The sequence below is a fragment of the Pelobates fuscus genome, chromosome 2, assembly GCF_036172605.1.
Source record: "Pelobates fuscus isolate aPelFus1 chromosome 2, aPelFus1.pri, whole genome shotgun sequence".
Classification (NCBI taxonomy): Eukaryota; Metazoa; Chordata; class Amphibia; order Anura; family Pelobatidae; genus Pelobates; species Pelobates fuscus.
The window spans coordinates 244089043-244113601 of NC_086318.1; the positions used below are offsets into that span (position 1 = coordinate 244089043).

The 24559-nt window shown below is 42.8% G+C and overlaps 1 protein-coding gene across 1 annotated transcript; it reads right to left on the bottom strand.

Annotated features, from left to right (window-relative positions):
• Nucleotides 1-2935: 2935 nt before the first annotated feature.
• On the bottom strand, nucleotides 2936-14172 carry DYNLT1 (dynein light chain Tctex-type 1). Its single transcript, XM_063441211.1, has 5 exons — nucleotides 13973-14172; nucleotides 9575-9616; nucleotides 5012-5135; nucleotides 3686-3763; nucleotides 2936-3273 (listed from the first exon to the last, which is right to left on the bottom strand). Exons 1-5 carry the CDS (start codon nucleotides 13997-13999, stop codon nucleotides 3203-3205), a joined length of 342 nt encoding a protein of 113 aa, XP_063297281.1. The 5' UTR covers nucleotides 14000-14172; the 3' UTR covers nucleotides 2936-3202.
• Between the last annotated feature and the right edge of the window lie 10387 nt (nucleotides 14173-24559).

The window sequence follows — 24559 nt, forward strand, 5'->3', positions numbered from 1 at the left end:
TTTCGGATCAAAGTAGAAGTAAAATACTTGCATTGTGAGGAAAACAAATCTTAAAATGTGGCAGTGTATACCCACTTATGATGCAGTGCATCATTCTTGCAATGTCCCATATAATATCTGCACACTGCATCCTTCTGGAATCAATCATAATCCACCCTTGCATCATTTTCAGGGGAAACCTTGCCTACATTATTTTAGCAACACCCTACACATACCATTTGGCGTGATTAATGCAACTCCTGCCTATAGCACTTCCACCTACATATTCTCACTGTTCTGTTTTGCCTGAGTGTTGTATTCCTTGTGTTGCTTATATTCCCTTCTTGACCTCTCATTAAGCCTGGCTATCTTAAGTACCAGTAATAACTATCCTGCTTTTCCTCTTTGTGGTGTTGTTAACTTGTCCTATTCTTTGGGACACTGAATTGTGCATATGAAGGCTTGAAAGCTTTGATTTCTCATTTTAACCAGGCAATTAAAGCAAGAGGTAAGAATGTCTAAAATAAGGACTGCCTGCATACATACAATACGTTCCAAGTAAGCATGTTTTTTCAGAAAACGTGTAGACAAGTTGCCAGGGGAGGCGTATCTAAGGTTGCAGAAATCAAGTGGCCCAACTCCTTATTGACAGAATTCAAGTTGTGCTTCTATGATTTTTTTGAGTCTCTATTAAGTATTGAAAGACCAGAGATACAGCACAATGTAATAATTAACACCTCAATATTTCTGCAAGGAATAAACTTACAAAATGTACTCATTTTAAATAAATGCTGCATTTACTTTTGAACAAAAATAACTAGTTAATGGGTTAATGCAAAGCTTAAATATTGGTGAGCAGTTTTTTCTTGTAACCAATGCCTGTAATAACATGTCACATACAGTAGTGCAGTGCAAAAATAGAACTGAGCATCCGTTATACATCAGAGTAAACTTGTCATACAACACATAGGTATCATACACTGTAAAGCAAGCATGTCAAACTCACAGCCGACAATGGACATCTTTGCGGCCCAGCGTGCCGCGAATACATGCTTGGTGTTAAAGCAGAGTAGGCACCTGCTTTCTCCAGATTGCAGGTGCCTGCTTCTCATTGCTCCCGCCGTCTGTAGTGATGCCGGAATAGGACGTCTTATTCCAGCACCACTAAACCACGCACAAGGGAGCAGGAAGGAAATCTCCAGATAGAAGATCCCCACTGAACCCCAGGGAATCATGTGAGTGTGTGCAAGAATGTGTGTGGGTGTCTGTCAGTGAGTGTCTGTCAGTGAGTATGTCGGTGTCGCGATGGCCGCAGCCGGACAATGGAGTACCTGAAGGTGCACGGATGCACGCAATGCCACGTCACATTACACCATGAAGTTGACTTGCTCCACCTTCACAGGCGGGAGGATCCGCTTTGGCACAGCGTGCAGAAGGCGCAATTTGGGGTATACCAGAAGCCAGACTCCAAAGTCACATACTGGCTGCAGCAATGTGAGTGGATTCTGCTTGTTGGCCAGAGGGGGGTACTTTTTTTGCGGCCCACACAAACTTAAACCTTGATTATTTGGCCTGTGCTAGACTTTGAGTTTGTAAAAATAAATAAAATCCCACAGAATGACTTCTACATAACCTTTACATTTCCTACTCATAGAGGAGATCTAGTTAGTCTAGGTTAGAAGAGTGAAACCATTCTAAAAATCATGACAAAATAAATAAAACTTGGTACATTTCAGTTTCAAAATTATCAACTATTTATTTTCTGGGTTCACAAGGCTGATTCAGTGAATTACCCAATTTGTTTCATTCTTAATTATTCACTTTTTTCCCTTTCAGGTATACAGGCGAATGAAAAGCATGCAGATATCAGGACAATGAAAAAACAAAAAAATGTCTTGAGGTGGTGTGGTTTAAACATAAAATTGCACCAAACTATGTAAGATTTGACCCATAAACACCTAGAACTACTGATGCTTCTAATGCCATGCATATTCTCATGGTGTTACATACTAATAATGCAGAAGTAAATTTAGTATACCTAAATACTCTTCATGCTTAGTTAGGCATTAGTATATACTTGGCGTTCTTATATTAGATTACACCATATACAATTAAGCACTTGAATATCACAACAAATAAGCCAAACTTAAAGGTACACTATACTCCAAAATTACTTCACCTTAATGAAGTTATTTTGGGGCATGGATGCTGCTCCTGCAGATGAAAAAATGTCTTAAAATCACCACTGTTTTTATTTTGCAATCCTCACATCTCTAGAGGAATTCAGACAAATAACCACTAGATGCTTTTCACTAGAGTGGATTCTGTAATTTAATGTATTTTATGTCTGGTGTGGACATGCAAAGTTTACAGACACTGGATCTTGTGTATGTGTCCAATGCTTATCTCTAAGGGGAACTGGATTGATGGATCACAGCAAGAACCACACTAAAACCTACCACTATTCCAGGTTATTGAAGTGGTTAGGGCCAGGAACAGCAAATACGATTATGTTTCACTACTCTGACAAACTTAAAAAACAGGAGTGGAGATTGTAGTTTCACTTTAAAGCTCTGTCCATCAAACAGTCAACAGTTACAACTCTCTTCTTGTAGCATAAACATGTAGAGACTGGATAAGCTGAAATAGATATAGCCCTTAGAACATCCCTTTAATTGCCAGATTTGGTACTCTAATAAACCAACATTTAACTTTGCTGTGCAATGCTATTGCGTGCTTTGGTGGTAAACATTTTATAAACAATTCAATTAACTTGTTTATTGACAGTACACAGTCAACTCTCTACAATCACCAAGATACAAAACTCTCCATGATATTCCCTCATGAGTGTGAGGAAGAAAAACAAACAAAAAGAGTTGATGATGACGACGATGACAATTCACAGTACAGCAGAGAGCTTTAAACTATAGTAAAAGAACATGTATAAAAATAGAAATTGTGTTTTCAACAATAATTTATTTAGAACTAGTTAAATTATTAAAAGTGACAATTAGTGTGTTAGGGATTTCATTTTAAGCATGTTTTTAGTGGCACTTTCAGGTAATAGCACCTTGTAAATACATTTAAGCTGAAGACTTTAGAAAACAGTGTAACTCAACACTTACACAGTGAAATCTCAGTGATCTAAATAAAAACAAAATGTAAAAAAGTAAAGTTTGCGACAGAGAACAAAATAAATCAATGTCTTGCTCTTGATTGAAAGCTATATTGCAAGTCCAAAGGCACTGACTATACAGTACATAGTTTTGTTCTCCCATCTCACAGTACAACTCCCTGTAGAAAATAGACAAAGAAAGAAATGACAAGTTAGTTGTACATGTACCGGTATATATTGTGTGAAAGATCATTTCTAATGGACTTTTTCATATAGAATTTTTTTTTAAAGCAATTAATGAATTACGAGTTTTATGCAAAATTAAAACGATCAATTACTAGGTAATTTCACAAATTAGATTTTGTGGATTCTGAAAATAAGCTATTGTTAAGGATATTTGTATTAGGTTAACATTAGAATATTATGCACATGAGCATTTGTAAAAAGGTATATCTATGCAAATAGAGACCACCTGTTCTTAAAACAGGATTGTAAAATAGTCTTGTATTGATTCTATCCGGATAAATAAAAAAAATTAATTTACCTAAAATCCTAATAATAATAATTCATTGCCATTAAAACTGTCCTTACCGTCTGTTGCATTATCCCAGAAACAGGAGCTTGCTGTGTGAAGTCCTGCACCATTTTTCTGCATAATTACACAAGTCACTATCAAGAAGAAAATATATAGTTTTGTTAGATATCACCTCATTCTTCCTCCCTCTTGGCCACCTTATGAAGCTCATACTTAACTATGACACAGTGGTTCACAGTTCCTAACTATAATATTGATTTTAGAGGGGTATAAATTTGCACTAGTCCCCTTAGCAATGAACAGTGAAAAGTTCCCCAATTCGGTGGGTACTCCTCAGTTTGCCAAGAGGTTTAGACGAGCAGTTACAACCTCTTCAGTTGAGGTGGGAGGCCAGTGTTATAGAATCAGCAATGGAGTCTATTAAAAAAACAACAACAAAAATACGACACGGTCCATGTCGCCACGGTCATTCACTAAATGGTTTGAACAGGTGGAGGGAATAAGTAAGGTGAAAGAGTTGCTTATCACCTCCAAGGAAGCTTGGGCAGATAACAAGGACACACTAGCTCACATGTTAGACATCAGAAGACTTTCAGTCCAAGATAAATCAACTTTCTAATTTACTTTTTCAGCTTCTTTCACGCTTTCTCCCATTCACCCTATCCACTTGCCTTTCTCCTTCTCCGTGTTTTTCTGCCACCTCCTTTCATTTTCTTATACTTTTCCAATACCACTTTGTCACCCACAATGATCCAATAGTATTTACTGGTGTGAGGGAATGATGATCTTTATGCTTTAGGTCTATGTGCATCCCAATATTTTTATCAGGACACTTATTTGATGGGACACTAAAGTGCTCAATACCATACACCACCCTGAGATGATTTTTCAGTAATGGCAGGTAAAACCAAAATGCACTAGTTTTGTTTAGTTTTTAGTTTTTTTTTTTTTAATGTTGCTTTTCAATGTTATGTTTATGATCTATGGTTTGAATAGCAGGTACTGTAATGTATACCGGTGGACAGTTAACTGCTACATTCTCTACCATGCAGCCCAGGCCTTGACCAAGACTAAACACTGTATATAAATGAAAAATTACCTTTATAGAGGTTATAGAAATGGCCAACAGCATGCTTTTAATATATTTAGTTTTGTAGTTTCAGTTTTGATTTGTGGAATTGCTATTATTAAATGCTGCTGGTTCAAGGGGGTTTGTACTGGACACACATTAAAGGAGTCAGCAAAAGATACACTCAGCTCTACAGAAAAACGTAATTGTTAGGTGCCAGCAACAACATTTCAAAGAGATGTGGTATCCCAACTCTTTGGTTTGTCAAGCCTTAACTGCAAAATGCCAAACTTTAAATGGAGCGATTACTTACCAATATACTTAAAAGGCTTGCCTAATTTTGTAAGCTGACTGAGGGTTTGTTCCACCACATTGGTAGTCCACTGGTTGACTTTATTATGTTGATACGCATTTCCACCTATGGCACTTTCTATGGACTAAAAACAAAAAATTGTTAACACAGTGCAATATAATGGCCATGGGAGATTGATCTTGATAATTACTTACAAACAACAATCAAAATGTGTCTGTGGCTTGATTCAGTAAACAAACATAAAATCGTTATATTTGAGGACCTTTTATACAAATTCTGACTGGAACAGGAACATTTTTTATATTTCTTTATAATTCTCTTTGTAAAAAAACTTAATAATGCAAGACAGTGTTTGTGTTTTGTCAGCTTTCCAAAACAAAATTATATATTTAGGAAAATGAAGTAGTTATTTATACTACATATCAATAACTCAATGTATTGCATTAAAGCAGCTAGAATTCTTATACAATACTCGTATTGACTGTGTTGGATATTCACTCAAAACCCAACGCAGTCAAAAGATAGCAAGACAAATGGACTTAAGTTTGTCTTAAGGGCAAATCTAAAATTTAAGGAAAGGCGAGCTTTGCCGCCAAGTTTTGTCAATTCCCACAGCCAAGCAGGCTTCTTCTTGCAGATTGCAAGACTTTGTGTATGGATGAAACCGCAATCACATTTGTCAGTGTTGCACATGCATGAGAATACAGCACTGATGCAGCTCCTGAAGCAACAAGAGTTGAAGAAAGAAGATGGCAGCGGAACACATGATGAAAGAAGATGGCAGCGGTCCAATTTCAGGTAAGTTTTTCTAACTTTCAACAACTGGGGATCTCGGTAAACTTTTGTGGGTTGTTGCAAGATATCCAGACATGCCATAGTGATAGAGCCTATTTAACTTTGGTTAAAGCTGCACTGTCATGCCGAATTCCGTTTTTTTTTTAACCCCCCTCCCGCCTCCACTACATCCAATCGACCCCCTAGTCACCCCCAAATGCCCCTAAAACCCCCACATTACCTATTTTTTATTCTTTATTTTCTGCCCCGATCTATATTCAGGGCGCCGCCATCTTTGTGTGGGTAGGTGAAGTCCCTGTGGGACACGTCATCTGCCCACACTACACAGACTGTGAGATTCCCGCACATGCCCAGTGAAACACCTGGACATGCGAACGGGAATTTCACCTATTCATTCATTCATTCATTCAGACAGACGAATGAATGAATAGAAAAAAATCAAACGAACAAACAAACACTGTGTATCAGTGTTCGTTTGTTCGATCGGTTTATTACAAGGAGGGAGCTACCAGCGTGCAGCTCCCTCCTTGTAATATGTAAAGACAGAAGCGGCAGGGAGCTGTGCTCCCCACCACTTCATTAGCCCCCCCAGGTCCTCCCCTCACTCTATGGGGGTCAATATGACCCCCATAATAGCACAAGGGAGATTAAAATCTCCCCAATGCCCCTACTCGCTATACCGCGAGTAGGGGCATGTCCACTAAACAGTGAGCAGCCTGTGGCCATTCGACGTCTTTTTTCTAAAATCTTCATTTTTCAGCCCCAAAAAAGGCCAAATAAAAAACCATCACAGCCGTCGAACTAAAAATAAAATAAAAAACCCGAGCGCAAAAAAAAAACCCGACGAAAAAGAAAAAACCCGAGCGCAAAACAAATAATCCATCTTCAGGGCTCCACGCAGACTGAGCTCCGCAGGGCGGGGGCTATAACGATAATGGGGGGGGGCCTACTGTCCTCCCCCCGCCCCCACCCCTGGGCGGCGGGTGGGGGCACTAAGTAAATCCCCCCCCCCCCATCAAGGTGACTAGGGGTCCCCAAGCCCCTAGTCACCCACCCCCCACCCAAATAAAAAATGCCCCTACCTACCCCCCTCACCCTAAAAAATAGTGAGGGGGGAATAAAATTGCTAACCTGTAAAGTAAAATTAAACTTACCATTCAACGTCTTCTTTTTTCTAAAATCTTCATTTTCAGCCCCAAAAAAGGCCAAATAAAAAACCATCACAGCCGTCGAACTAAAAATAAAATAAAAAACCCGAGCGCAAAAAAAAAACCCGACGAAAAAGAAAAAACCCGAGCGCAAAACAAATAATCCATCTTCAGGGCTCCACGCAGACTGAGCTCCGCAGGGCGGGGGCTATAACGATAATGGGGGGGGGCCTACTGTCCTCCCCCCGCCCCCACCCCTGGGCGGCGGGTGGGGGCACTAAGTAAATCCCCCCCCCCCCCCATCAAGGTGACTAGGGGTCCCCAAGCCCCTAGTCACCCACCCCCCACCCAAATAAAAAATGCCCCTACCTACCCCCCTCACCCTAAAAAATAGTGAGGGGGGAATAAAATTGCTAACCTGTAAAGTAAAATTAAACTTACCATTCAACGTCTTCTTTTTTCTAAAATCTTCATTTTTCAGCCCCAAAAAAGGCCAAATAAAAAACCATCATAGCCGTCGAACTAAAAATAAAATAAAAAACCCGACGAAAAAGAAAAAACCTGAGCGCACAAAAAAAATAATCCATCTTCACCCATGGAGGGCTCCGCGCAGACTGAGCTCCGCCCTGCAATTAGGCTAAGAACACTCTGATTGGTGGGTTTAAGCCAATCAGAGTGCTCTGTGTCATTTTACAAGCGTGGGAAAGTTCTTTGGAATTTTACCACGCTTGTAAAATGACACAGAGCACTGTGATTGGATGGCTTGAAATCCATCCAATCACAGTGCTCTGTGTCATTTTACAAGCGTGGGAAAATTCCAAAGAACTTTCCCACGCTTGTAAAATGACAAAGAGCACTCTGATTGGCTTAAACCCACCAATCAGAGTGTTCTTAGCCTAATTGCAGGGCGGAGCTCAGTCTGCGCGGAGCCCTCCATGGGTGAAGATGGATTATTTTTTTGTGCGCTCAGGTTTTTTCTTTTTCGTCGGGTTTTTTATTTTATTTTTAGTTCGACGGCTATGATGGTTTTTTATTTGGCCTTTTTTGGGGCTGAAAAATGAAGATTTTAGAAAAAAGAAGACGTTGAATGGTAAGTTTAATTTTACTTTACAGGTTAGCAATTTTATTCCCCCCTCACTATTTTTTAGGGTGAGGGGGGTAGGTAGGGGCATTTTTTATTTGGGTGGGGGGTGGGTGACTAGGGGCTTGGGGACCCCTAGTCACCTTGATGGGGGGGGATTTACTTAGTGCCCCCACCCGCCGCCCAGGGGTGGGGGCGGGGGGAGGACAGTAGGCCCCCCCCATTATCGTTATAGCCCCCACCCGCCGCCCAGGGGTGGGGGCCGGGGGAGGGGAGGACAGTAGGTCCCCCCCCCTTATTACTATTATGGCCCCCACCCGCCGCCCAGGGGTGGGGGCCGGGGGGGGAGGATGGTAGGTCCCCCCCCCCTTATTACCATGATGGCCCCCACCCGCCGCCCAGGGGTGGGGGCCAGGGGGGGAGGACAGTAGGTCCCCCCCCTACTACTTTTATGGCCCCCACCCGCCGCCCAGAGGTGGGGGGCAGTAGGTCCTCCCCCCTTATTACTATGATGGCCCCCACCCGCCGCCCAGGGGTGGGGGAGGACAGTAGGTCCCCCCGCTCTTTTTACCATTATGGCCCCCACCCGCCGGCCAGGGGTGGGGGGCCGGGGGGGAGGACAGTAGGTCCCCCCCCCCTACTACTATTATGGCCCCCACCCGCCGCCCAGGGGTGGGGGCCAGGGGGGGGGGGGGAGGACAGTAGGTCCCCCCCCCTTTATTACCATTATGGCCCCCACCCACCACTCAGGGGTGGGGGCCGGGGGGGACAATAGGTCTCCCTCCCTTATTTTACTTTACGGCCCCCACCCGTCGTTTAGGGGTGGGGGCAATAGTTTTTTTTTGTTTTGTTTTTACAGTGAGCAGCCACAGGCTGCTCACTGCTTACTAGACATGCCCCTACTCGCGGTATAGCGAGTAGGGGCATATTATTTACTAATACTAAGTCATCTTTACTTAGTATTAGTAAAGTTGGCTGAAAGACCAGTTTAGGTCTTTCAGCCTTTTAGTAGATAGCTCCCTGATACCGTGGGAATTAGGGAGTTATCTACTAAGCGGCTGCAAGATGCAGCCGCGGCAATGAATAGGATCGGAGTTTCATTCATTAGAATGAAATTCCGATACGATCAAAGTACCGAATTGCATCCTAACACCAATGGAGAAACTCTTCTCTTCTCATTCTGTTAGGATGCAATTCGGCAGTTTTGCCGGCGTTCTGTCTAAGTGACAGGACGTTCGGCAATACTGACAGGAAGCATTGTGGGAACAGGGAGGAAAGCTAGGGATCATGGGAAAATTGCTCTGACCAGCGGAAATGAAGCACACTTTGCTCCTCCGCTGGTCAGAGCTGGTCAAGCGGAGGAATCCTCCATAAGGCAAAGAGTCCCTACTTTGTCTTATGATTTTAAAGAAAACTAAAGAAGACAGGAAGAAAAGAATAACAGATGCCGAGAGAGGGGGAGAAGAGGAAGAGATTGAGGAAAGGCAAGTTCGGCATGACAGTGCCGCTTTAAAGCATATTTTTGTTTGTAAATCTTACCTCTTTAATAATATTAGTTACTTCATCCACAACAAAGGAGGACTGGAAAAAAAATAAAGAAAAAAATAAATAAAAGTGTGGTCATAACAATCCGTTCCTCTACTATAACACAAACATGTCACCGCTATTTATAATATAGTTGTAAATATGGACTGCACTCTGATATAACAAAATGTGGACCCGAAGCAGAATGAATACAATAAAAATCTTGTGTGAGGAAAAAAAGTATAAGAAAGCAGCACTGCCACTTTTGATTTATTATAATGATACGTGCTTGATAAAACTCATAGAATCTTAATCCTTTCATGAAATTCCAATCAAATCAGTATATATTTACAAAGAAAAGTAGATATTGCTTTGCCTCATGTACACATCTAATTCAAGCAAAAGGTATAGTTTCAAACAGCTTTTGCCATCTCATTACGCATGAGAAGATTATGGTATGAAACATGAACTGCATCACGTGTTGATATTTGTTTGCGTACTTTGGTAAACCATTCTCTGTCAGACTTGGGCAAAGCCTATTTTCTTGCAAATGTTTTATTATTAAAAGTTATTCAATAACAATAATGACAACAACACTGTATGAATTACAAATAAACAAAATTAAAACATATATAAACAGGGGAATACAAGGAGCAAATGTTTCCAGTATTAATTGCAAATGTTGATGAAATAGTATGTGTTATAAACATGTCAATTACGGTATGTATTATATCAAACAATAAAAAGATCTCAGATCTGCTGTATCCGGTTTTGTTTAAAAAAATAAAATAAAAAAAAATAATTAAAATTAAAAAAAGAAAGTTATAGTGTAAATCTTTCTGGGTTGGAGTCTGGTCAAGTGAGGTAAGTATTAAAGTGAATACCTTTTTCTGACGTCCCACTCCTCATTCATACCTTTCCAGAGTGTATGAGGGTGCTCTAGAGGCCAATTCACACCTCTTGATCTCTAATATATTGTTTAACACCTCAGCTATAGAAAAAATAGTGTCCGATTTCCAGTATCGAGGTATGGCTGAGATCAGGATATGACGGATTATAATTTCTGTAGCTTTTGTAAACCATCCAGGAGTTTCTTCAGGAGACACATTGTAGGTGTTAAGGTTGGAATTAAAGTGGTAAGGATTCCAATTAATGTCTGTATATCTTTCCAGTATTGTGTGAGTTTGGGAAATGACCAAAAGATTTTATGAAGTGTGCCTACCTGTCCACATTCCCTCCAGCATTGGTTTATATTTAATAGTTTGAAATTGAAAATTTTGGAGGGAGTTAAAGGATCACTGTAGTGTCAGGAAAAGTAAGCGGGTTTCCTGACACTATAGTGCCCTGACGATGCCCCCACCCTCAGGGTCCCCCTCCCGTGGCGCTGAAGGGGTTAAAACCATATTCTCTGGACTTTCTGCCTGCGTTGTCAGGCAAGTCCCTCAAATTGTAATTAATGAAATTACTTAATCATGTATAAAATGTTTGAAAGCTCAGGCAGTCCCCCTGCTGGCACTGCATGAGCCGGCTATTCCGGCCATGTGATCGCAAGGACCTCGCAATCACATGGCCCTGGAGAGCCGGATCGTGCAGAAGGGGGCTGCCTCAGTTCCCAGGCAGCTCCCCGGATCGCGACCACCGTCGTGGGATCGTCGGGGACCCGGTAAGTCCCCTGGACAGTGGGGACGTTCTATGTCGCCCTCCGGCGTTTAGGACCGCCCAAAAAAGGATGGCATAGAACGCCCACCATCTTTCAGGGGTTAAAGAGCAATAGGTAGGCATGATAATTTCACCAAAATTGTTTTATTAGGGGTGTTGGAATCCCGCCATAAACTTGTAGCATCTGAACCACTAAACTGAGAAAAACAGTTATGGCACTTAATTATTTTTCCAATAAACACTCAAATCATTACAAATAAAAAGCATTGTAATGCTTGGAGCCAGCCCACTCCAATGTTAAATTTGACGCTCCATAACAAATGAGGGTTACACCCTTGTTCTACAGCATGCACACTGTACTGTTCCTAAGTTACTGGTATAGACAATCCAATAATTGTCTCTGAGACAGTCTAACAGCTGACTACTTTCATTCCAGAAAAATGCAGGCTAAAAGCTACTTAACACATTAAAGGTACATTCTGAACACCATGACCACTAAAGTCTGATGTAGTGATTATGGTGAGACGAATGCCCTGGCAAAGTTCCACAGTAAGATATCAAACCATTTTGGCAAGGCTTGATAACTTAATTGAGTTCCGCTGGGAAACCAGGCTTAGAGCAATGCAGTACGATCATTGACTGAAAGTGCTAAGCAGCCAATCATTGCAGTTTTGCTCTGCTTCAAAGCAACATTCGTCTTCTTCTACTGGAAATAAATGGTATGACAGGTGCTGCATAGATGTTGGCCAGTATCCAGGTAAGTTGTCAAACCCTGCTAAAACAGTTTTACATCTTATCGTGCATGGAGTGTTCCTTTCACCAGGCCATAGAGGCTGAATACTTGTCAAGTAACTTTAATAATTTTGACAACTAAACTACATCTAGTGCTCAGTGCCTTGTTTACAGATTACAAGCAATAGCAGCAGACAACAGATTTTATCAGAGGAAATAGATTAATAAATTGAAAAATTGGTTAAAATACTGCCTTGAGTGTCCCCATCAGAACGGTTTCTTGGTTATATATCATATCAGAGTAATATGTTATAATAATCTTGTTATAAATCAATATAATAATGTATTGATTACTGGGAAATGCATGGTCTTTACTAATTAGGACACTGGTAAAGAGGCACTAGAATAAAGATCAAACCCTAAAAACTCAAATGAATTATACCTTCTACATCACTTATGACAGTTAAAAGGATACTATAGTGCCAAGAATATAAATCTATATTCCTAGCACTACAGTTCCCTCTGGTCGCCCACTCCCTCACCCTCACCCTCACCCCCCCATCCCCCCAGCATGCAAAGGGTTAAAAAACCATTGAGTCACTTATCCGATCCAGTGCCAATGTCTCTGGGTGCTGGGTTGGCACCCTGCCTCCTGCACATGCGCTGCGAGTATTAGCATTAAATCTTCCAATGGGGATTTAAAGGGACACTATAGTCACCTGAACAACTTTAGCTTAATGAAGCAGTTTTGGTGTATAGAACATGCCCCTGCAGCCTCACTGCTCAATCCTCTGCCATTTAGGAGTTAAATCCCTTTGTTTATGAACCCTAGTCACACCTCCCTGCATGTGACTTGCGCAGCCTGCCATAAACACTTCCTGTAAAGAGAGTCCTATTTAGGCTTTCTTTACTGCAAGTTCTGTTTAATTAATATTTTCTTATCCCCTGCTATGTTAATAGCTTCCTAGACCCTGCAAGAGCCTCCTGTATGTGATTAAAGTTCAATTTAGAGATTGAGATAAAATTAAGGTAAATTACATCTGTTTGAAAAAGTGAAATCAGTTTTTTTTCCATGCAGGCTCTGTCAATCATAGCCAGGGGAGGTGTGGCTAGGGCTGCATTAACAGAAACAAAGTGATTTAACTCCTAAATGACAGTGAATTGAGCAGTGAAATTGCAGGGGAATGATCTATACACTAAAACTGCTTTATATAGCTAAAGTAATTTAGGTGACTATAGTGTTCCTTTAACAGATACTGAAACGTCCAGCATGAGCTGGCCTAAAGCATGGGTCCTCAAACGCCAGCCCCCCAGATGTTGCTGAACTACAACTCCCATGATTATTTGAATTACATAGATAGCCAAAGAATCATGGTAGTTGTAGTCCAGCAACATCTGGGGGGGGGCGGAGTTTGAGGACCCCTGTCCTAAAGTCTGGTAAAATCCCGGGAACGCCTCTAGTGGCTGTCTGGTAGAGCCACTACAGTCCACAACATCTGGAGTGCCAAACATAGTCTACCCACACTAAAGGCTGTCTTATTACTGCAACATAACATTGCTGTTTCTTTAAAACTACAATGTTTTATATTGCAGGACTAAGTGTGACAGGGACACCCAGACTACTTCAATCAGCCGGAGTGTTCTGGGTGACCATACTGTCCCTTTAAGCAGTCTATGTTTACACTGTGTTAACCCCAGCATGGTATCAGATCGCAGGACTCTGCCCTCGGGGTGTCAGGTCACCGCGGGCACATGGATGGAGAGTCTGGCTCTCACCATGCTGCTGGCTGACCTGGGAGGCGGTTAGCAGTCATTGCCATCACTCATAGTTCGGAGCAGTTCGCTCACAGGGGGGGGAAGGCCAGGCCCCCCTCACCCCACGAGGAGGAGACAGTCCTAATGGCTGCGGATATCTCCCTCGCCTCATATCCGCTACGTGGAAGTCAGACAAGGACTGTACACAACACAGCCCGGAGGCCTGACCTGCCCCTCTATACTAGGGGAATTGTCGGGACACTTCACCTCTTCCGCCGTCTGAAACTCGTCCATCTTCCCCCAGCTGGTCCCTCACCGACCTGCCCGAGCGCCCTATACAACAGCCGGTAACCCTGGGATACTGCGCGTGCACCGACCGCCAGCACTCCTGGGAAGCCGCGCGCGCACAGCCTTTACAACTGCCCCCGCCCGTTGCCAGAGACGCGCGAGTGGTCAACGCCCATAGTCACGCGGCCCGCCTATTGTGAGTGTATCTGCGGCAGTTTATTGCAGACAGTCTGAGGGTGTGACAGCTGGGACTCCGAGCTCGGGGTCTTTGTCATCCTGTGCGCACAGCTTCCTGTCATAACCCTGCACTACGTGTCCCAACATGGTGTGGGACAGTTACTGCATTACAAATAACAGCTTCAGGGCTATAGCATAAACACATGCTTTCAGAAAAAAATACATAGTGTAGTTTTTAGAGAAGTTTAATGCAGAAACAATTGGTGAAGTATTTACTACATTTCAGTAAAGATAATATTGGTACTAATATTCATGTCTACCCATCTATGAAAATCAATGTATCTAATATAGCCCTTCTAGCAGGGAAAATCAATAGTTTTTTTTTATTGTAATTTTTAAAACTATATATATTTTATCTAAACAGTAGTTTTGTAAAGGACCACAGAAAAGAAAATGTTACTTGCGCTTTCTCCTTAATCCCTATGTATATTTAGACAAATGGAGGTCATTTAGTTGCTCCAATGGCCATTGGAGGGAATGCCCGCCTGCCAACGTCAAGGCAGACCCCCCTAAGCGGGTCCTAACACTGACCCTTCACCTTGCTTCCTTGAGCTTCTGGCAAAGATATCTCTAATGAGACAGAAAGGGGTATTTTTTATATACACCCCTATACTTATTAACCCTTAATAGGGAACACATGGGATGGGCAGCAGCATTGTAACCAGGCTGTGTGATACAAAGTAAATACAAATACAAAAAGAGAAGTCCTGCGCTTAGTCCCAATACTGCTGGACCAGCAGCAACGACTACAATACACATCAGCCCCAATATATAGTAAAAACCACAGAAAAGAAAATGTTACTTGCGCTTTCTCCTTAATCCCTATGTATATTTAGACAAATGGAGGTCATTTAGTTGCTCCAATGGCCATTGGAGGGAATGCCCGCCTGCCAACGTCAAGGCAGACCCCCCTAAGCGGGTCCTAACACTGACCCTTCACCTTGCTTCCTTGAGCTTCTGGCAAAGATATCTCTAATGAGACAGAAAGGGGTATTTTTTATATACACCCCTATACTTATTAACATTTTCTTTTCTGTGGTTTTTACTATATATTGGGGCTGATGTGTATTGTAGTCGTTGCTGCTGGCCCAGCAGTATTGGGACTAAGCGCAGGACTTCTCTTTTTGTATTTGTATTTACTTTGTATCACACAGCCTGGTTACAATGCTGCTACCCATCCCATGTGTTCCCTATTAAGGGTTAATAAGTAAAGGGGTGTATATAAAAAAATACCCCTTTCTGTCTCATTAGAGATATCTTTGCCAGAAGCTCAAGGAAGCAAGGTGAAGGGTCAGTGTTAGGACCCGCTTAGGGGGGTCTGCCTTGACGTTGGCAGGCGGGCATTCCCTCCAATGGCCATTGGAGCAACTAAATGACCTCCATTTGTCTAAATATACATAGGGATTAAGGAGAAAGCGCAAGTAACATTTTCTTTTCTGTGGTTTTTACTATATATTGGGGCTGATGTGTATTGTAGTCGTTGCTGCTGGCTGTCACGTCTAAACATTTGTTATGAAGGAACACAACTGCAGATTTCTTATAGTTTGAATATTTATTATAAAAAGTAAAAGGTATTGACTTTAATTCCAATTTACAGGTACTGTAGCTTTAAGTAATAAACGATAACTGAAGTCCACAATTATAGGCACTGTAGCTTTAAGTAGTAAACGATAACTGAAGTCCACAATTATAGGCACTGTAGCTTTAAGTAGTAAACGATAACTGAAGTCCACAATTATAGGCACTGTAGCTTTAAGTAGTAAACGATAACTGAAGTCCACAATTATAGGCACAGTAGCTTTAAGTAGTAAACGATAACTGAAGTCCACAATTACAGGCACTGTAGCTTTAAGTAGTAAACGGTAGTAATTAGTAGACACTGAATCAGAAAGAGTCCTTTAGTAGTATTAATGAATTAGGTGATAAGAAGTTACAATAGCTGTTCCATAGACTTTAACTGAAGCAAGACAGATGCAGCTAACTGAGATAAAGTATGAGTTGAAGTTAGCTGTAACGGGTTTGTTTTATCGAAGGACTTTGGAGACAGGAAATAACAGCTTTGAGATGCAACGCTTATCACAGAGGTTTTACTTAGCTTCCGGCACATAGAACACTGGTTCCCGAGATCTCCTCAGAGGCGGTTATCCTGAATGGAGAGAGTTCAGCTTTAGTCGTGGATGAGGAGAGGTGAAGGGAACTTGAAGTCTTCCAGTCCGGTCCGGTAACAGAGGGCTTTCACAACGATGTTGTAGCCGGTTCGTGAGTACGGAACGTAGTTCAATAATCCAGCGTCGATCAGCTGGTGCGGTCGGATTAAATAGGGAGACCGTGTCATAAAGGGGTGTGGCTAAGCTCCGTGGAACCAGGAAGTAAGAGGATACCATAGTTAAGGCATGACACTGGCCCAGCAGTATTGGGACTAAGCGCAGGACTTCTCTTTTTGTATTTGTATTTACTTTGTATCACACAGCCTGGTTACAATGCTGCTGCCCATCCCATGTGTTCCCTATTAAGGGTTAATAAGTATAGGGGTGTATATAAAAAATACCCCTTTCTGTCTCATTAGAGATATCTTTGCCAGAAGCTCAAGGAAGCAAGGTGAAGGGTCAGTGTTAGGACCCGCTTAGGGGGGGTCTGCCTTGACGTTGGCAGGCGGGCATTCCCTCCAATGGCCATTGGAGCAACTAAATGACCTCCATTTGTCTAAATATACATAGGGATTAAGGAGAAAGCGCAAGTAACATTTTCTTTTCTGTGGTTTTTACTATATATTGGGGCTGATGTGTATTGTAGTTGTTGCTGCTGGCCCAGCAGTATTGGGACTAAGCGCAGGACTTCTCTTTTTGTATTTGTATTTACTTTGTATCACACAGCCTGGTTACAATGCTGCTGCCCATCCCATGTGTTCCCTATTAAGGGTTAATAAGTATAGGGGTGTATATAAAAAAATACCCCTTTCTGTCTCATTAGAGATATCTTTGCCAGAAGCTCAAGGAAGCAAGGTGAAGGGTCAGTGTTAGGACCCGCTTAGGGGGGTCTGCCTTGACGTTGGCAGGCGGGCATTCCCTCCAATGGCCATTGGAGCAACTAAATGACCTCCATTTGTCTAAATATACATAGGGATTAAGGAGAAAGCGCAAGTAACATTTTCTTTTCTGTGGTTTTTACTATATATTGGGGCTGATGTGTATTGTAGTCGTTGCTGCTGGCCCAGCAGTATTGGGACTAAGCGCAGGACTTCTCTTTTTGTATTTGTATTTACTTTGTATCACACAGCCTGGTTACAATGCTGCTGCCCATCCCATGTGTTCCCTATTAAGGGTTAATAAGTATAGGGGTGTATATAAAAAATACCCCTTTCTGTCTCATTAGAGATATCTTTGCCAGAAGCTCAAGGAAGCAAGGTGAAGGGTCAGTGTTAGAACCCGCTTAGGGGGGTCTGCCTTGACGTTGGCAGGCGGGCATTCCCTCCAATGGCCATTGGAGCAACTAAATGACCTCCATTTGTCTAAATATACATAGGGATTAAGGAGAAAGCGCAAGTAACATTTTCTTTTCTGTGGTTTTTACTATATATTGGGGCTCATGTGTATTGTAGTCGTTGCTGCTGGCCCAGCAGTATTGGGACTAAGCGCAGGACTTCTCTTTTTGTATTTGTATTTACTTTGTATCACACAGCCTGGTTACAATGCTGCTGCCCATCCCATGTGTTCCCTATTAAGGGTTAATAAGTATAGGGGTGTATATAAAAAATACCCCTTTCTGTCTCATTAGAGATATCTTTGCCAGAAGCTCAAGGAAGCAAGGTGAAGGGTCAGTGTTAGGACCCGCTTAGGGGGGGTCTGCCTTGACGTTGGCAGGCGGGCATTCCCTCCAATGGCCATTGGAGCAACTAAATGACCTCCATTTGTCTAAATATACATAGGGATTAAGGAGAAAGCGCAAGTAACATTTTCTTTTCTGTGGTTTTTACTATATATTGGGGCTGATGTGTATTGTAGTCGTTGCTGCTGGCCCAGCAGTATTGGGACTAAGCGCAGGACTTCTCTTTTTGTATTTGTATTTACTTTGTATCACACAGCCTGGTTACAATGCTGCTGCCCATCCCATGTGTTCCCTATTAAGGGTTAATAAGTATAGGGGTGTATATAAAAAATACCCCTTTCTGTCTCATTAGAGATATCTTTGCCAGAAGCTCAAGGAAGCAAGGTGAAGGGTCAGTGTTAGGACCCGCTTAGGGGGGGTCTGCCTTGACGTTGGCAGGCGGGCATTCCCTCCAATGGCCATTGGAGCAACTAAATGACCTCCATTTGTCTAAATATACATAGGGATTAAGGAGAAAGCGCAAGTAACATTTTCTTTTCTGTGGTTTTTACTATATATTGGGGCTGATGTGTATTGTAGTCGTTGCTGCTGGCCCAGCAGTATTGGGACTAAGCGCAGGACTTCTCTTTTTGTATTTGTATTTACTTTGTATCACACAGCCTGGTTACAATGCTGCTGCCCATCCCATGTGTTCCCTATTAAGGGTTAATAAGTATAGGGGTGTATATAAAAAATACCCCTTTCTGTCTCATTAGAGATATCTTTGCCAGAAGCTCAAGGAAGCAAGGTGAAGGGTCAGTGTTAGGACCCGCTTAGGGGGGTCTGCCTTGACGTTGGCAGGCGGGCATTCCCTCCAATGGCCATTGGAGCAACTAAATGACCTCCATTTGTCTAAATATACATAGGGATTAAGGAGAAAGCGCAAGTAACATTTTCTTTTCTGTGGTTTTTACTATATATTGGGGCTGATGTGTATTGTAGTCGTTGCTGCTGGCCCAGCAGTATTGGGACTAAGCGCAGGACTTCTCTTTTTGTATTTGTATTTACTTTGTATCACACAGCCTGGTTACAATGCTGCTGCCCATCCCATGTGTTCCCTATTAAGGGTTAATAAGTATAGGGGTGTATATAAAAAATACCCCTTTCTGTCTCATTAGAGATATCTTTGCCAGAAGCTCAAGGAAGCAAGGTGAAGGGTCAGTGTTAGGACCCGCTTAGGGGGGGTCTGCCTTGACGTTGGCAGGCGGGCATTCCCTCCAATGGCCATTGGAGCAACTAAATGACCTCCATTTGTCTAAATATACATAGGGATTAAGGAGAAAGCGCAAGTAACATTTTCTTTTCTGTGGTTTTTACTATATATTGGGGCTGATGTGTATTGTAGTCGTTGCTGCTGGCCCAGCAGTATTGGGACTAAGCGCAGGACTTCTCTTTTTGTATTTGTATTTACTTTGTATCACACAGCCTGGTTACAATGCTGCTGCCCATCCCATGTGTTCCCTATTAAGGGTTAATAAGTATAGGGGTGTATATAAAAAATACCCCTTTCTGTCTCATTAGAGATATCTTTGCCAGAAGCTCAAGGAAGCAAGGTGAAGGGTCAGTGTTAGGACCCGCTTAGGGGGGTCTGCCTTGACGTTGGCAGGCGGGCATTCCCTCCAATGGCCATTGGAGCAACTAAATGACCTCCATTTGTCTAAATATACATAGGGATTAAGGAGAAAGCGCAAGTAACATTTTCTTTTCTGTGGTTTTTACTATATATTGGGGCTGATGTGTATTTTAGTTTTGTTAAGGAGTTAGTTACATTGAATGCATCATGTATCTTTGTGATATATGGTGTAGTCACTGTATAGGGGAGCAATTTAAGGTTAGTAAATGATTCCAGTTCAAGTGATCTGAGGGCTCTTGGATGAGGCTGAAATTTTGTGGTGGCGTAATTTTATTAAATAAATAAATAACCTTTTAGTACTAGTTGTAGCTGTTTGAACAGCGATCAGTAATTTTATTTAAATTTTTGGGTTGGGTGTTTTTATTTTATTTTAAATTTTTAAAAAACCATCAGCAGCTTACTTTACTCCAGCGCTGGGCTCCCTTGGCTCTGGTGACCTCTCCTCCCCCGCCGACTTCAGCTCCCCTGTCCGACGTCAGTGGAGCCGAATGCGCATTCAAAGTGTCCATAGGAAAGCATTTCTCAATGCTTTCCTATGGACGCTCTGTGCGATGGATGCGAAATTCGCATCCAACGTCGCAGATGCACCTCTAGTGGCTGTCCGGAAGACAGCCACTAGAGGCTGGATTAACCCCATATGTAAACATAGCAGTTTCTCTGAAACTGCTATATTTGCATCTGAAGGGTTAAAATCTGAGGGACCTGGCACCCAGACCAATTCATTCAGCTGAAGTGGTCTGGGTGACTATAGTGTCCCTTTAAAAAAAAAGAAAAACCTTCCAAAGATCTCTGCCTTTCTCGGCTTCAGATCTAAGTGAGAAGAAGAAAGGGAAAAAGAGTCAGCCAATGTTTCTTATTATTATTAACCAATTATTTATTCGTTGACGCATTGTAACTGTGATACTGTGCTCATTTACTGCAGATCGCCACCAATTGGCCACAGAGGGACTGCCCGGGTTGCCAGTCAGGTCCGCCAGCGTGAGGGGCGGCTTGGGAAGGAATGGATACATGTTGGAGGCCTTAATAGCAGCAGTGTGCTATGCCGCCCTAACAACATGTAAGCCCATTTGCGTTTTAGGGTTGAGTTAAAGCTCTTTATTTTGGATGACATATTGTTTGCCAACCAGTATCTCACTGCAAATCCAGGGTCACATTAATATAAAAGAACAGATGTCACAGAAATTACATTTTTTTTGGATCTAGCCAGGGCCAGAAAATCTTCCGGTGGACTGGAGCACTTGGGGCTGCACAGTGCAGCAGCCCCTCCTCCCACCATCCAGTAAACACTCACATTGGGGGCCTGAGGAGTGAAGGTACCCTCTTACCTCTGGAAGGCACTTTACTTTATCACTAAATATAGATGCAGGTAGGGAAGAGCCAGTATTCGTAGAAACGCATGTCGGGACAGCTTAGAGCAGTGGGTGGCATGGTTAGATAAGGGACGATGCTGCAGCTATAATATACTTTATATCTCTATGATTAGCCTCCACGCTATGTTTTTAACTAAGTGATATCGATTTAGTGATATTGCTCTACTAGCTGGTATCGGTCAGCGATATCCAGCTATTGGTTAGTAACGGATAGATATTCAGCGAGGGGCTAGTTGTCTGACCTTTTTAGATTTCGACTTTGGGAGTTGGAGATTGGAGACTCTTGGGAATTTGGATAACACTATGGGAGAGTGCACTTGCAGGCACCTCTTTGGATTTTTGCATCTTTTAGATAATCAGTGTATTCCCCTCCATGTTCCCAGGTACTATATATGTTTGTACTTTCTAGCTGAATACCCTCCCCTCCACATGTATATAGCACTTATAGCCACAAGATTTTTAGTTTTAATAGTTGTTTATTAAAGGTTATGTTTTATTTTACTTCATTCTACTATTATTCTATGGGTTGCTTCTGTACTTGCGAGGTTTACTTTATCCACTCGCGAGCAGCAAGTGCTGGAAAGCAAACTTTTAATGCTGCTCGTGAGCAGGGCCGGTGCTAGGATTTTTAGTTACACAGGCGAAGATGCATTTTGGCACCCCCAACCCTGATTAAAAAAAAAAAAAAATGCATCTTCACCTGTGTGTCTTTCCTCCCAAGCCACAGGCACACAGGCATCATTTTTCAGTCACACAGTCAAAGTCATACAGGTACACTGTCATACAAAGACAGCAATAATCATACAGAGACATACAGACACATACAGTCAGAGACATACAAGCAGAGACATACATGCATACAGAGACATGCAGGCATACCGTCATACAGACACATACATACAGACAGGCATACAGAAACATACATACAAAGACATACAGGCATACAAAGACATACACACATACAGATGCATGCATACAGAGACATAACGTCATACAGACACATTCATATAGACAGGCATACAGACACATACATACATACAGAGGCATATCGTCATACAGACACATACATACATACAGAAACATGCATACAAAGACATACAGGCATACAGAGACACACAGACACACACATACATGCATACAGAGACATATATACAGACATTCAGAGACAAGCATACATCCAGTTACATACATGCATACAGAGACATACAGAAACATACGTACAAAACATACAGGCATACGGACACATACATACATACAGAGGCATACCATCATACAGATACATACATACAGACAGGCATACATAAAAATACATACTCACTCACACACACAAACTCAGACACATACTCGAACACACACACACACACACACATACTCACATGCGCACACACACACCGACAGACACACTCACTCACACACAAACTCATAGACACACTTACACACACACTGACAGACACACACACACTCACTCACACACATACACACTGACATACACACTCACACACAAACTCATAGACACACTTACACACACACTGACAGACACTCACACTCACATGCACACACACAGTAATTAATAATAAATTACATTTAAATGTCCCACCCAGCCTCCCTACCTGGAGTGCTGGCGTGGGTCTCTCATTGGTGGTCCAGTGGGGCTGCTGGGAGGCGTGCGGCTGAAGTTGATTAGGAGGCGGCGAGGGAGCTCTCTGATCTCTCTGACCGGCTCCCTCGCAGGCTGTTTTCTGATGCCGCGGGAGCCGGAATATGACGTCATATTCCGGCTCCCACGGCATCAGCAAAAGGCGCGCGAGGGAGCCGGTCAGAGAGATCAGAGAGCTCCCTCGCCGCCTCCTAATCAACTTCAGCCGCACACCCCCCAGCAGCTCCGGGGATCCAGGAGGTGACCAGGCAGGAGGGAGCACTTCCCTCCTGCCGGTCACTGGAATTTTGCGCCCCCAGAGCCGGTGCGCCCTAAGGCGGCCGCCTGTGCCGCCTTATGGACGCGCCGGCCCTGTATACCATGTTATATTTGTAATACCTGTCAAAGAAATGCTTGCAACAGCTGTTGGAGCTGTGCAAGCCCAATGTTATTTTATGCACAACCAAAATAAAAATAAAGAATTTAAAATAATAATAATAATAAAGAATAAAAAAAAAATTAAATATATAAAAAAAAAATTAAATATATAAAAATAAAAAAATTAATCTTACCCCCTTCAAGTGCTGGCAGACAGTTCTAAAGTGATGGGGATCTGAGAGGACTGCAGGCACTCCAACACTATGGGGAGCAGTCTTGCAGAAGAGGCAGCTCTCCCAAAGTAAGTCTGCTGCCGCCTGCCTGCAGGACTTTGACAATATGGAGTCAGGGGAAAGGGGAAGGGGGAAGGGGGAGGGGGCGGAAGTCAGGCCACCTACTCGGCTCACCTTATTAAACTAAAGTCCGCCTGGGCCTATCTGCCTATCTCCCCTCCCCTTCCCTCCCCTTCCCTCCCCTTCCCTTCCCTTACCTTCCTGTTTTCTCCGGGCTGGCCTGGCTCCAAACGCAGGCGGGCTCCACTCTGTCATGGGCGCCGCCATATTGGAGCCAGCAGAGGGAGCCCGGCCCTGATGCATCCGACGGTGGACCGCAGGGGACTCTGGGGGAGGTGTAAGTCGCGCCCTCCTCCTGACATCATCAGGAGTGGGCGGCGCGGCAGGAACTTTACCTCCGGACCGGAAGTAAGGGAAGCAGGCAGCCTCAGCAGGGCAAGGTAGGCTGCGGTATTGTAAAAATCCGAATCCCTAGCCGATGGCTGGGGATTCGGATTTTTGCGCCCCCCCCTGCTCGGGCGCCCTAAGGCGGCTGCCTGGGCCGCCTTATAGACGCGCCGGCCCTGCTCGTGAGTGAGACATAATGAGCAGACAGCCAGCAGGAGCCAGGAATAAGTGCAGGGAGGATGGCAGTCCCGGTCCCTGCCTGACAGCCTTCACACACAGGGCCGGTGCAAGGTCACTGACACACAGAAAAGCTCACTATACACAAGCTCACACTGACACACCATACACAAGCTCACACTGACACACTGTGTGTGTGTATGTCAGTATGGATCACTGTGTGTGTGTGTGTGTGTCAGTATGGATCACTGTGTGTTTGTGTGTGTCAGCATGGATCAATGTGTTTGTGTGAGTGTCAGCATGGATAAATGTGTGCCAGTGTATGTTAATGAGTGTGTGTGCATCAGTGTGTTTGTAAGGATCATAATGTGTATGTATGTGGTTCTTTCTATATCTTCTATATCTGTTGTTTTTTTTTGTTTTTTTTTAAATAACAGATTGCATCTATATATTTGCACACGTGTATATTAATGTTTGTGTATATATCAATTTGTACTTAATAAAATGACTTAATCATGTAAAAATATTATATAAATATACTATATTTTAAAAAAATATTTGTATTGATATATAGATTTACATATATAGATA

Coding starts and splice junctions, on each gene's coding strand:
- DYNLT1 (XM_063441211.1), bottom strand. CDS start 13,999: ATGGACGAGTTTCAGACGGCGGAAGAG. Junction 3,764..5,011: donor CAAGCCTTTTAAGTATATTG/GTAAGTAATCGC, acceptor TCTTCTTGATAG/TGACTTGTGTAATTATGCAG. Junction 3,274..3,685: donor CTGGGATAATGCAACAGACG/GTAAGGACAGTT, acceptor TATTTTCTACAG/GGAGTTGTACTGTGAGATGG.